Raw genomic sequence first — 15,107 nt, 5'->3', positions numbered from 1 at the left:
AAACAAGATCGGATGATCTCAGAAATTCGGCCATAATTGATCGGGGCCTGTCTCCTTCAGCGGATCACTGAGCGGAACCCTGTGAGCTCGCTCGATTTCCAGCTTATGGCCTGCTATGTCGAGCAGGCTCTGAAAGAGCCCATCCAGGAATTCCACCATATTCTGTCCCTCCACTCCCTCTGGGACTCCCACGATACGGATGTTATTCCGCCGGCTATGGTTTTCCATGTCCTCCAACTTCTCCCAGACTCCAAATCCACTTTGGTCACTAGCGGATTAGCAGATAATTCCCTCTCCGATGACTCCAGATAATCAATCATCCCCCACTCTTATGACCACAGCAGTAAATTTCGCCTCCCATGGCAGTGTTCGATCGACATGTCACAGCAAGATCCTCCAAGTCAGCAACGACCCTTCGTCAGCATTGCCAACATATTCAGCATTTCTCGCTGCAATTCTCAAAGCTCTCCGACCAAATTGACTCCCTGGTCCGCGGCCTTGTCAGGGGTATCAGTCCGAGCACGTAAGTGTCTTTTAATGTCTCCAGAGTCTGAGGATTTTGAATTCTTTGAAATGTTGTCCTCCTAGAACAGTTATGGAACAGAGTGTAACGAATCTGCGCAGAGCTCACCGTTCACATGTCCGAACCTCGCATGGTGTCACTTGACCGAAACTCTGATATTTAAGAGACTAGTATCACACAGGTTTGTCTTTTTATCTAGAACTCCATTTAATTTATCATTAATTCCAACATTCATGGGAATATCTGGGGATTTTTAGATGGTGATTTCCAGTCATGGAAATAAACAAAATCTTTAAAAAGTCATGGAAATTGCCTTTGTGAATATACTTTTATCTAGTTAAACTCTGCTGTATTTCATTGCTTGTGAGTGAAATGTCCACAGAAAAAATCATAATTTCCCAGATTAAAAGCTTTGGTAACACCCAATGCAATTGTAAATAGTTCATATACATTATGTATATGACATTAGGGCTGGATGATTGACATCGTAATTGCTGGTTCTTTTTTTCCCTTGATATATTAACTGCAATAAATTTTGATTTATAGAATTTACATAACTTCATCTGCATGCCATATTCTTTATATCAGCTACACATGCAAATCAAGCTGATAACTGTGTTCTGGAATTATTTTATTACAGGTTTACATTAAATCAAGGCTAGTTGCTTCACATTGGTTCTCTTGGAAGCATAAGCAAAGCTGCTATAAGTTTGAATGTATTATACACAGAAATGAGCAACACAATACAGATGCTGTCAACAGAGACTTCACTTGTGTCATAAAATCACTCGTATTTGTTCACATGGGGTGGATTGAGTAATTGGGTGAGTGAATTTTGTGTAATTGTGATTTTGTTAATGACTGTAATGATTTTCTCCTCTACAGACGATGAGAAGACAGAGAACTGAAGTGGTAGTTGAACTCAGAAAGGTAAAAACTGTTGAATAAAATGTGTGTATCATACTCATGAACAGTGATTTTAAAACAACACTGAATGTGTGTACAAGTGGGCCAATATCTGTAGAGCGGGATGGCCAGTATAATGCTGATGTCATGAAATTGTGCAAGATGTACACACAATTGTTGAATTTGAATGAACACTTATTGAACACATTTACGCAAGTTCACAAAAAGACTACGATAAAATGTGCATCATCCATTGACAAGGCTGTCCGCAGAGCTGACATCAGGCAGAAAATCACTTGTTAATTGACCAGTTGGACACAATGACTGAATTCAAGTGGTCAAATGTCGGCTAATGAATTGCCCTGTGCTGATGTACATGTGTTTTATATAAATGACATTATACAGTATGTAAGAGTGTCGTTTGACCGTTTCCTGTAGAATAAACGAGACGAGCACCTGCTGAAGAGGAGAAACGTGCCACACGAGGACATCTGTGATGATTCTGATGCTGATGGAGATTTCAGAACGGTCAGAACAACTCAAGTCTCCCTCATGAGCAATGAAATATTCCCTGATCTGTTGGGTTTATTGTGCTATGAAAACATATTGTAACTTTCTGAGCTAAGAACTTCCTCTCCAATTCAAAGATTTATCATAACCAAACTGTAGAAACCCAAAACATGAACACATGACCACCTACATTTACACATCAGTGATGCCTATTGTGTGATCAGAAACTCAGTCATAGTGAAGTTAAGAGGAATTGATGATCAGTATCACACAAGCAAGAGTGCTGTTGGTCCGTATATCAGTATGGCTTCGTTTCGTCCGCAGGTTATGACAGTGCTGATAAACGGAACAACAGCACAATTGTGAGTGCAATATTGCTTTTATATGACAGTTAAATAATTCATATCTTGCGTTTCAGGCAAAAATATGGGCAGTTTGTGCTAGGAATGGGCATTTGAGTAATTTTGTAGTCGAGTACTCTAACCCACAAAAAACGAGTACCTGATATATTGTAATTTTAAAATGCAAGATAAAAATAACGCTTGTGACACGTACGTGAAATGTATCATTTGTTTTATTCTCAAACGTTACCAAAAATGGTTTCGAAATAAGATAACATTAACAAACTATGCCTTACTTTTGGGGAAAGAATTAAATGAACAATATGAATTAATAAAAAAGAAACAAAGATTTTAAAATATTTAAAATCAGTGAATACTGATGGCATGAGGGGAATGCACAGATATAAACTGAGTCTATCACATTTTTATCATTTCACATGTTATTCAGAAAAAGTTGTGAAAGTTGGTGGTTTTATAAAATGCGCTCTGCCTGTGTTAGGATTCCATGTTCACACACACACACACACAGTGGTCTGATCGGAGCTCGTTTCCCATGTTTTCCACCAATAAAAGCAGATTTGTGTCTGTCGGATGGGATATACCATGAACCAAAAAACATTACAAACCATATTGAGGCAAAACTCGATATTTAGAAATTTGAAACATTGTATTCCATCCGTGTGATCATAAATGAAATGACCCCTTAAGCATCACGATCTCTCTTGCTTGATTTTACCCCAATGCACGCTTTTTCTACACTGTTTACAAAGTTCACACAAAGTTCTTGAAGTGCTTAAACTGCTTGAATTTAGCTTTTAGAAAAGTATGGGAATACCTGGAAAATCAGCTTTGTTGAAAAGTGCTTGAGTACAATTGACCATTTCTTCCGTGTAATGTGTGTCCAAAGATTAGGCAACTCCACTTTCATTGAATAATGTATCTTTTAATATCCTCTGTGCTTTACAGTCAGATAAAGTAAAAATAAATATTAACTTTAATAACAAATAACAGTGATGTGCTAAAAACCAAGACTTCTCTCTCGTTAATAAATGAACTGCAATATATTTTTGAAGGCTCATTTGTTTGTGATCTTAAAGTGAAAGATGAGAAACATTATTTAAACTATGAAGGTTTATATTGTTTATTAAACTTTATTTTGATGAGAAATTATAATGTGCATTTTTAAAAAAAATAAACACAATTTCCTGCCATACTTTGTCATTTAAGTGTTATTATATTGAATCAAGATTATATCGAATTGTGAACCTCATATCGTATATCGAAACGCACCGTGAGAACCATACCATCCCATCCCTAGCATCTGTTGGTTTGCATTACTCCAACAAGAACTGAATACAAATAAGAATCAAAATATTACAAGTATTGCCTTGTAATATAACTTGAAGGGTAACTTAAAAGAGGCTTTGGAATTTGCGATATTGACTTTCTTAAAATCAACAGTATGAAAGGGTTAAAAATGTCATATAAATGAGTAATGTTTTACATCGTATGCCATTGTTTTCCAGAAAAAGTCTGTTTATGAATGTATAGGGGTGTAACTAGCCAGTTTCATCACAATACGATCCTTTATCGATACTCTTTGCCAGTGATCAGATGTTGTTGCATAATAAAAACTTTTGAATTTTCTCGTAAAGGAAACTTGATTTACCCAATAATTCTCTCATCGTTTATTCCCTGTTGTTGAGCCCTGACATCAGATTATGTAATTGTCGTTTTTGTTTCTAAAAGATCTTTGGAATCTTGATTTTGTGCTTTAGAGATTGCTGTATTTCTGATAATTTGTTTTTATTTTATTTTTTTACCAACAGCAAAACACTTCTCTGGAAGCAATAGTGCAGGTAAATCAAATTCACATCACAATGTGTAAAAATCTTATTTGGCAAGAGAGCAGTTTCAGTTAATGATTGTCAAATTATGCATGTAGTGACAGAACTTTGAGTGATCTTTTGAAATGCATCTTGTGTTTTGTTGTTGTGACTGTTTTGAATGTGTGTTTGTAGAATGCGACCAGTGATAATCAGGGAATTCAGCTGAGCGCTGTGCAGGCCGCACGGTGAGTAACGCACGCACACACACTCACTGTCTCTCTGATATGATGCTCGTGTGTTTGCTGTAAGATGTGATCAAATGCTCGCTTTGACGTGGATCATGTCGTGACACTTACTGCAGTGAGCAATTTGAACATATGAAATGCCTCAGATTCTTATTATAAAAAGATTACAGATGTTTGTTACAGATGTTTGTTGCTTGTGTCCTGCATACTTGTGCTCAAACGTTTGCATACCCTGGCAGAAATTGTGAAATTGTGGCATTGATTTTGAAAATATGACTGCATGCAAAAAAAACAAAACTCTTATTTAAGGATAGTGATCATATGAAGCCATTTATTATCACAAAGTCGTTTGGCTCCTTTTTAAATCATAATGATAACAGAAATCACCCAAATGGCCCTGATCAAAAGTTTACATACCCTTGAATGTTTGGAATGTTACAGACACACAAGGTGACACACACAGGTTTAAATGGCAATTAAAGGTTAATTTCCCACACCTGTGGCTTTTTAAATTGCAATTAGTGTCTGTGTATAAATAGTCAATGAGTTTGTTAGCTCTCACGTGGATGCACTGAGCAGGCTAGATACTGAGCCATGGGGAGCAGAAAAGAACTGTCAAAAGACCTGCGTAACAAGGTAATGGAACTTCATAAAGATGGAAAAGGATATAAAAAGATATCCAGAGCCTTCAGTACTGTTCAGTCTCTTAAGAAGTGGAAAATTTGGGGATCTCTTGATACCAAGCCAAGGTCAGGTAGACCAAGAAAGATTTCAGCCAAAACTGCCAGAAGAATTGTTCAGGATACAAAGAAAAACCCACCGGTAACCTCAGGAGAAATACAGGCTGCTCTGGAAAAAGACGGTGTGGTTGTTTCAAGGAGCACAATACGAAGATACTTGAACAAAAATGAGCTGCATGATGGAGTTGCCAGAAAGAAGCCTTTACTGTGACAATTTGCATTCTTCTGCACGAAAGCTGCGCATGGGACGCTCTTGGACTTCCCAGCACAACAATGACCCTAAGCACAAGGCCAAGTTGACCCTCCAGTGGTTACAGCAGAAAAAGGTGAAGGTTCTGGAGTGGCCATCACAGTCTCCTTACCTTAATATCATCGAGTCACTCTGGGGAGATCTCAAACGTGCGGTTCATTTAAGATGACCAAAGACTTTGCATGACCTGGAGGCATTTTGCCAAGACGAATGGGCAGCTATACCACCTGCAAGAATTTGGGGCCTCATAGACAACTATTACAAAAGACTGCACGCTGTCATTGATGCTAAAGGGGGCAATACACAGTATTAAGAACTAAGGGTATGCAGACCTTTGAACAGGGGTCATTTCATTCTTTTCTTTGTTGCCATGTTTTGTTTTATGATTGTGCCATTCTGTTATAATCTACAGTTGAATATGAATCCCATAAGAAATAAAAGAAATGTGTTTTGCCTGCTCACTCATGTTTACTTTAAAAATGGTACATATATTACCAATTCTCCAAGGGTATGCAAAACTTTGAGCACGTGTGTGTGTGTGTGAAAGAGAGAGAGAGAGAGAGAGATGGATCGCTGACACAATGGTAAACTGTCAGCAGGAGGTGAAGCCACCGGAAGTGTTTAAGTGGCCATCTTGGTATGCCCAAACTGTAATGGAGCATCAATGTCTGACAGGCGAAAACACCCCCGTTTCACAGTCTCTGATCTCCGGATACAACGGTCACATTTCGCCCTCTAGTGACAATCATGTTTAATGATTAATTTGCTTGTTATGGTTAATATTCGTTACGAGGAAAAAGATATACACGGATCGCAAAGTCTGAGCACCATCTGCCCCGGTGTTCAGTCTATCAGTGCAGCACAACGCTCACCAAAGGAAGCGGCAAAACTGTCCACAAGTTTTAATGTAAGTAGGAAAAGCAGAAATATCTGCTTGTTTAGGTTGACAATACGTCCTTTCCCCTGAAAGGGACTTTAAAAAAAGTCAGACTGGGATTTCTTAATTGCCTTAAATGCCTGGGATTTGCTTGTTTTCATATTGAAGTGCTCTCTGTAGTCATACATGGGTACGTGTCATAAATACGTGTTCGTTGGTCATTTAAACCTAGCGTATCAATTTAATTTTAACCAGCTTTGCTTTGCGTGTCTCCCACAATCTCAGCTCCAGCTGCGTGCGTGATAGAGGTTGAGAGAGCACGTGCTCTTATTCAAGTGACCGTGAGAACAAGGTAGTTTTTGATGAAAACATATAACAAGGAACTCTGAACAAACACTTCGATGTTCACAATAAATAAGTCTGAAAATATCTGTATGTATCTTACCTCAGTTTCAGTGAACTTGTTCACATTCAGCTGATCTGTTCACTGATGAAGTTTGTTAGAGGTGGATACTGTTTGATACAGATATACATAACTCGCTCTGGCTTTCAAGAAACAGGGAAAAATTCCAGACTTTAAGTAATTACATATGTAGGATGTTTGCATTTTAGGGATGTACATGTAGATTTCAGATATAAAATCGGTGATTGAGTGACTAATGTATACTTGATGAAATGAAATTATTTCCTATTAAGTCAATAGGGACATGGGAATGTTTGGACATTGCAATATGGTGGCACAGTAGCTTCATTGATATGAAGTCATGAGCGATCCAGTTCTAAATTATATATCAGTGGTCCTGCACCTGTATTCAGCTTATATCGGGTGAGCACATTTTTCCATAATGTCTCTAATGTTCTTTTATTGTGGCCATTAATTGACAGGAAGCTGCTGTCGAGTGACCGCAACCCTCCAATAGATGACCTGATCAAGTCTGGTATTCTGCCCATCCTCGTGCACTGTCTGGACCGAGATGACAAGTAAGACTGGTCACTGTGTGATCGTGTGTGTGTGTTTGTGGCTCTGTTTGTTCTTCTGCTCATGTGTATTTGTCTCTCCTGCAGCCCCTCTCTTCAGTTCGAGGCGGCCTGGGCTCTCACCAACATCGCATCAGGCACGTCTGAGCAGACGCAGGCCGTGGTGCAGTCAAGTATGTTCTACATGCTCTCATCTGTTGTGTGCTGTAATCTTCTGATTAGGGCTGCAGCTAACGATTATTTTGCAAGTCAACTTAACTATTATTAGAACGTTTATTCGACTATTTGTTGATTATTGCAACGATTAATCATTAGCTCTTAACCGATTATTCATCTGGTGCCTCGATTTAAAAGGTTGTATTAAACGGGAATACAACAATAAAGAGGACAATCATCTTTTAAAAATATCTCTAAATGAAATTCGCTGAATTACATTTTAATTAATTTTAAAATGGAAAACAAGACAAAAACACTCTAACAATAGGAATTTTTGCAGTGAATTTAATTATGTAAAAATCCTCAAAACAAGATACATTTACTTGAGAAGAAACATAAGATATTTAGACTTGCTTTCAGAGTATGTACAGCTCAAGTCAGAAGTTTACATACACTTAGGTTGAAGTCATTAAAACTAAATTTTTAACCAACCAAAGATTTCATATTAGCAAACTATAGTTTTGGCAAGTCGTTTAGGACATCTACTTTGTGCATGACATAAGTAATTTTTCCAACAATAGTTTACAGACAGATTGTTTCACTTTTAATTGACTACATCACAATTCCAGTGGGTCAGAAGTTTACATTCACCTAAGTTAACTGTGCTTTAAGCAGCTTGGAATATTCCAGAAAATTGTCAAGCCATTAGACAATTAGCCAATTAGCTTCAGATAGGCTAATTGGAATCAAATGGAGGTGTACCTGTGGATGTATTTTAAGGCCTACCTTCAAACTCAGTGCCTCTTTGCTTGACATCATGGGAAAAACAAAAAGTGCAAATCAATCCCAGAACAACAGCAAAGGACCTTGTGAAGATGCTGGAGGAAGCAGGTACGCAAGTATCTATATCCACAGTAAAACGAGTCCTATATGGACATAACCTGAAAGGCTGCTCAGCAAGGAAGAAGCCAATGCTCCAAAACCACCATAAAAAACACAGACTACAGTTTGCAAGTGCACATGGGGACAAAGATCTTACTTTTGGAGAAATGTCCTCTGGTCTGATGAAACAAAAACTGAACTGTTTGGCCATAATGACCATCGTTATGTTTGGAGGAAAAAGGGTGAAGAACACCATCCCAACCATGAAGCATGGGGGTGGCAGCATCATGTTGTGGGGGTGCTTTGCTGCAGGAGGGACTGGTGCACTAAACAAAATAGATGGCATCATGAGGAAGGAAAATTATGTGGATATATTGAAGCAACATCTCAAGACATCAGACAGGAAGTTAAAGTTCGGTCACAAATGGGTCTTCCAAATGGACAATGACCCCAAGCATACCTCCAAAGTTGTGGCAAAATGGCTTAAGGACAGCAAAGTCAAGGTATTGGAGTGGCCATCACAAAGCCCTGACCTCAAACTGAAAGAACATTTTTGGGCAGAACTGAAAAAGCGTGTGTGAGCAAGGAGGTCTATAAACCTGACTCAGTTACACCAGTTCTGTCTGGAGGAATGGGCCAAAATTCCAGCAACTTATTGTGAGAAGCTTGTGGAAGGATACCCAAAACATTTGACCCAAGTTAAACAATTTAAAGGCAATGCTACCAAATACTAACAAAGTGTATGTAAACTTCTGACCCACTGGGAATGTGATGAAAGAAATAAAAGCTGAAATAAATCATTCTCTCTACTATTATTCTGACATTTCACATTCTTAAAATAAAGTAATGATCCTAACTGACCTAAGACAGGGAATGTTTTCTACGATTAAATGTCAGGAATTGTGAAAAACTGAGTTTAAAAGTATTTGGCTAAGGTGTATGTAAACTTCGGACTTCAACTGTATCTTGAGTATAAGTGTATTTTGTACAAGTGTATTTTTCCACTTGTTCACACTTCTGCCTGTGCAGTAAAGACAAAATATACTTCAAAATATAAAGTCTTATGTTGCTTTTCAGGTAAGTGTATCTTGTTTTAAGGATTTTGATTAAATATTATATTCAACATTCTCCTATTAAAAAAAAAAAAAAAATGTCTTCTGCAGTTAGCTCAAAGTAAATGTATGGAGTTTTAGATATTTATGTTGGAAAACAAACCAAAAATTGTTGCATTTAAATGAGATCAAACGACTATTTAACAATGAAAATGTTTGTCGACAATAATTGTCTAACATCAACTAATCCTTTCAGCCCTTCTTCTGATGATGGGTTTTATATGTACATGACCCAACACTGATGTTTCTCTAACTGTGCTCTTTTAAAAGTACTGTGGAATTTCTGGATATGAGCAAGCAGTTAATGCTACCAAAGGAGCAATATCTACACAACTCAAGTGCTCTGTACCCTCCATAGATCATATGTCAAAATCAAGTGGCAACCAGAATGGAATCGGTGCTTAACAAATAAATGACATGAAATCAGTCCTGCTGTTGGACAAGTAGATTCTCTATTTTAATAACCACTGGGAACGAATCATTGACACATGATCGGATAAGCCACTCCAGAATTGCACGCAAATTTCTACTATCAGGAGAAAATCTCCCCATATGTGCATCATGTCAGAACCCTCTGTCAAACATATTTTATTGGATTGTAATATTTCTACTCCTGCGAGAACCGTTTTTTTTATTTGGTTGACACCTTTTGAAAAGGTTTTTTAACAAAGTCAATTTAAGAGTTTTTAGCAAAAATCCATCTTAAAACATTTTTCTATTTTTACTTTTTTTTTTTTTTTTTTTTTGCTGTAGAAGCTGGCATGGCATTAAAAAAAAAACAAACAAAAGTACTAAGAATTCCCAGCAGCTTATTTCATACCGATTGAAGTCCAGTAAAAACAATGTGGCGTTATTGCACTGTAAAATCCTTGTTAAATTTACAGTAAAACACTGCCAATATTGATTGCCTGAATTTTACCATAAATACAGTGACCATGTTTCAGGCATTGTGGGATGTCATTTTGGTTGCTGTATGTTTCACAGTTAACTACTGTATATTTGAGATGTGCGCAGTTAACCATTTTTAACATGCGGTTAACTGCGAGGTTTCGTTTGGAGTCGAGACGTGGGAATAAAGAATGTTTATTGTAATGGAATTTCCACAATCACTACTCAAAACGGCAGCAAATAAAGTGCACAGTGAGCTATGAGTCTATATAACACAAAACATAGATCTTCAAATGATCAAATCTTGCATTAAAGTAAAAAAAAATAATCAAACCGTCACTGTATGTGCGCTCTGCACCAGCAGGTTCAGATTTCCGTCAGGCAATGAACGCAAGTATTGTCGTGCATGGAGTCACACTGCTGCGGTTTAATAGCCTCTTCAGGGTGCTTTTGATATTTTAATGGTTTAAAATCAAATTACAGTGAACTTGTCTAATTTGCACACCAGACACACTGTCTTACTGTTTATCAAGTGCTGAAACCTTCCTTGGTAAAAAACAATGTGGGATTATATTTAATGGTGTAACAGTCACTTAAAGTACTCTACTTCAGAATGCAGCACAATGACTGAAACACAACGCAGGTGTTTTGAGATGCATTAACTTGACTCTGTGTTTAAAATGCCATTCTTTGAGACGTTGAGAAAAAAAAAAAAAAAAAGTGAGTTCACCCAGCGCAACAAAGATGTCAATCCAGTGCGTGTCAGGATCTGTGATCTATAATTGGAAAAACAGCGTCGATTCACACACAAGCATGTTTGAACAGCCCCTAACTCGCCCTATACTTGATAAAACTGACCCTAACCCGGCCGGAAATCCTGATGGTTTGTCGGAACTCGTCGTGCTAGGGTCAGATTGCAGACCTGTATTTTACGTGTAGAATAACCAAATAGTTATTTTGATATTCGTATAGTGACGCATCAAATGGAAGACAAACTGTCGACTATCCGTGCACATCCCAACTGTATATATTGTTAAATGTGACGACATTAATGTACCAACCAACTGGAACAACAATAAATTGTCCACCACAATGACAAACAAATATCTAGACACAGTGTCACTCACACAAATACAAAACACCATCAGGGTAACACACGTGACACTAAAATAATGCAATTAACATTTACTAAAATGAACACAAAACCGCAATGTGCATAAAATAAACTAATATTTCAATAAAATATAATTCAATGTGATTGCTCACACGGGTTTTTGGGAGCGCCCAATTATTTTACCGTAAATACACAAGTATTGTGAATGGACCTTTTTTCACTTTTGCAGATTTGGAATGCGGAAGTAAAAATTGCAGGGTAAACTTGTACGGCGGTGAATGAGAGAACACGGCAAATGTAATTTTTGCTTGCCTGTTTGTTAAAAGAAAATGCCACTTTAACGTTTCCACAACTTTCCAAATGAAGTAAAAAATAGAAAGCGCTGAATTATGACCGTCAGAGTAGAGATGACAAATGTACTGTCACCCCCTCAGCAGCTGTATTAGAAACTGTGGTAACTCGTTTTATTAAAATTAAGTGTTATGCTATAAATTCACACTAAATTACAAATTACAAATATAAAAAGTTTGCTTGATTTATGATAAAAAGACGGAAGTGCATCATCACAGTCTGTGAAAAGGGTCCATATGTGTTTTTACCAGCAACTATAAGGTAAATCTTACCTTTTTGATTTAAAAAAAAAAAAAAATACACTTACTGTAAAATGACATGTATCGTCTTTTGAAATAAAATAATTTTTTTACTGTTCATGGTTGGGTTAAGCTAATAAACAGTTTAAAATTACAAACAGTTTTTACTGTATACAGTAATGTACCAAAATGAGAGTTTGTAAAATGGATCATTCCAACTTTTAAATGTTTTTAAAAGTTGAGCTATTTTTAGCTTGAGCCGCCTTAGTGACACTCTTGGTGTGATGCATGTTAATGAACCAACAGTTAAAAAAGCTGCTGGAATATCTTCAGTTGTGTTATCTGTTTGTGTGTAGATGCTGTTCCTCTGTTCCTGCGTCTGCTGCATTCTCCTCATCAGAACGTGTGCGAGCAGGCCGTCTGGGCTTTAGGGAACATCATCGGTGAGTGATCTCTGCAGAACGAGAGCAACATGGAAAACTTCACACACATCCTACATACAGTAAAAGACACCATGAAATGTAGCTTTTGAATATGTAGGAGTTTAGATGATCTCAGATCTAACAGATGATTCATGGGCTCTTAAAGACTACTTATTTTGAGTTTTTGAAATGAAACATGCATGCCTCAATGCAAAAATACAGTCTAGCACATTTTCCACTGTGAGGTACTGATGAAAAGCCTAATCTTTCAAATGACACCGTCAGATCATGAATAATAATGAGCTGGAGAAGGATGTGCTGTACAGTGAAGCATGATGTTGTTGCAGGTGATGGTCCTCAGTGCAGAGATTACGTCATCAGTCTGGGTGTGGTCAAACCCCTGCTGTCCTTCATCAGTCCCTCTATACCCATCACCTTCCTCCGCAACGTCACCTGGGTCATGGTCAATCTGTGCCGCCACAAGGACCCGCCACCACCCATGGAGACCATCCAGGAGGTACAAGAGTCACATTGAGCGCGTGTATGACTGACCCAATGAGTCATTCGTGTGTCACTTGGTCTGAGTGTCAGTTTAATACTCTCTGGCCCTGTTTGCACAGTGTTAAATACAGGCGTTAATGGGATCCAAAATATCTTGTGGGCTGATTCAAACCACATTCAGAGGGAGTCAGAAACGCATGTGTCCAGTTATTGTTTGAACATAATTCCAAATTAAATCCAAGCAGAATCCAATGAAAGTCCATTTCAGCACCACTTCAGAATCCATGATTGATCCGCATGATTGATCTCGTGTTTTCTCTCGCACAGATTCTGCCAGCGCTGTGTGTGCTCATTCACCACACTGATGTCAATGTAAGTAAACCCACTCGTGTGCTGATGTGACTGTATACACACACACACACACGTGTAAACACGCTCTTTCTCTGGTCTAAGCAGATTCTGGTGGATACTGTTTGGGCTCTGTCCTATCTCACTGATGCTGGGAATGAACAGATACAGATGGTCATTGACTCTGGTATCGTGCCGTACCTCGTACCCTTACTCAGCCACCAGGAGGTCAAAGTGCAGGTGTGACATGGCCATTTCTAATACATGCTCTGAGATTATTGGCACGTCACATAGCTGTGCTAGTTTCACGTCTCTGTGTCACTCCACACTCTCTCTGCTCCCATCAAATCATTTACATTCCATGTATTCATTTAGTGTTAAATCGTTTCAACACTTCTATTTTGTTTTCAAAATGTCCCACTTTCAGTTTGGCTGTCACAGACAGAAGAAAACAAGCTTTTATAAAGGAAGTGTTTGTGTAACTCCCGTGTCTTAACATTCCAGCAGCAAGGAAACAGAAAGCAAGCGATCTTCAGAATGTCCTGTTGCTTGCTGCTTAAGACAGAAACTAACATGGAAGAGAGCTTCTGGTCTGGACATGGTGTAATGCACAGTCTCAAGTGATCTTGTGTTTGTGTGTGTAGACGGCAGCGCTGCGAGCGGTGGGGAATATTGTGACAGGAACTGATGAACAGACTCAGGTGGTGCTGAACTGTGATGCTCTGGGTCACTTCCCAGCACTCCTCTCACACCCCAAAGAGAAGATCAACAAGGTAACGCACTGAAGCTCTCACACACACGTGTGCCATGAGTCACTATAATCGTACAGATAATTGCTTTGCATAAAGAATATGAAGCCTATTTTAAGACCATACAGTTTTTTTTTTTTTTTTTTTACATTTTCATGACCCACGCATTTCTCCTAGATTCTCATTACTGTAATACAGTCAGCAGAAATTATAGTAGTATTTGTTGTTCTACCTTTTAATGTATAAATACTTATCTATTTAAATATATTACTGCACTGTGAAAAAAAGAAATGTTATATTTTGCTGATTTTTATACCGGCCGGTAATGAGGGATGTGCTTGATCTTCATGAAAATGTCAATGCAAAAAAAATCTCCTAAAAATAGGCTGCTGCTTTTTTTTTTTTAATGCAAAATATTATTCATATCTATGATTTTGAGTGAAATGTGACCTGCACATGTTCTGGTCTGATTTCATGAGATTCATCCAATTATAATGGTTTTTCTGTTGGATATGATGAAAGCTGAGGTGCGGCGCTTGTGTGAGTGATGTGTGAATGGATACAGACACAAAAATGTAAAGATCAACACATAGATTACACTCGCATATATTTCATGTTAAAGTAATGTTCATTTGTGTGTGTGTGTGAGAGTGCCTGATGTGCGGCAGGTGTCAAAGGTCAGTGTACACTGCTGATAAAGGAGTGCATCTGAAGCGGGCCGCTCTCACACGGAGGCTTCACTGCGGTCCAGCTTATGATTAGAGCCTCAGTATCACCCTCCCCATCAGCCCCCACTGCGCTGCTGCCTCAACAGGGCCTGTGATTTATATCAGTCACAGCGCCCTGCAGTCTGATCCAACCCCTCTCTCTCACACACACACACACACACACTCTCTCTCTCTCTCTCCATCATGGGCTCGGTGTCTGATACTTATGTTATTCTCTTACAGGAAGCCGTGTGGTTCCTGTCCAACATCACGGCGGGGAACCAGCAGCAGGTCCAGGCCGTTATTGATGCCAATCTTGTGCCCATGATCGTTCTGCTGCTGGATAAGGTGAGTGACGCTCTGTGTGCTGGTCTGCTTGCGTAACTCATTCCAAGAATTTATACCTGACATACAAATAGAAATCCTCCTGCAGCTATCT

The 15,107-nt window shown here is 38.5% G+C and overlaps 1 protein-coding gene across 1 annotated transcript in view; it reads left to right on the top strand.

Moving 5' to 3' along the window:
- LOC127429603 (importin subunit alpha-3-like) overlaps positions 1 to 15,107 on the top strand; it is a 35,332-nt gene that overhangs the window by 12,529 nt on the left and 7,696 nt on the right. Inside the window, exons 2-13 of the mRNA XM_051678723.1 lie at positions 1,409 to 1,453; positions 1,868 to 1,957; positions 4,110 to 4,139; positions 4,302 to 4,354; positions 7,107 to 7,202; positions 7,287 to 7,372; positions 12,298 to 12,384; positions 12,711 to 12,880; positions 13,192 to 13,236; positions 13,321 to 13,452; positions 13,857 to 13,985; positions 14,912 to 15,016. Coding sequence (XP_051534683.1) covers positions 1,409 to 1,453; positions 1,868 to 1,957; positions 4,110 to 4,139; positions 4,302 to 4,354; positions 7,107 to 7,202; positions 7,287 to 7,372; positions 12,298 to 12,384; positions 12,711 to 12,880; positions 13,192 to 13,236; positions 13,321 to 13,452; positions 13,857 to 13,985; positions 14,912 to 15,016 — 1,068 coding nt within the window. The remainder of the gene's footprint in view (positions 1 to 1,408; positions 1,454 to 1,867; positions 1,958 to 4,109; positions 4,140 to 4,301; positions 4,355 to 7,106; positions 7,203 to 7,286; positions 7,373 to 12,297; positions 12,385 to 12,710; positions 12,881 to 13,191; positions 13,237 to 13,320; positions 13,453 to 13,856; positions 13,986 to 14,911; positions 15,017 to 15,107) is intronic.

Source organism: Myxocyprinus asiaticus, chromosome 39, assembly GCF_019703515.2.
Source record: "Myxocyprinus asiaticus isolate MX2 ecotype Aquarium Trade chromosome 39, UBuf_Myxa_2, whole genome shotgun sequence".
NCBI lineage: Eukaryota > Metazoa > Chordata > Actinopteri > Cypriniformes > Catostomidae > Myxocyprinus > Myxocyprinus asiaticus.
The sequence above is the reverse complement of the archived record's forward strand: the minus strand, read 5'-3'. Positions and strand labels throughout refer to the sequence as shown.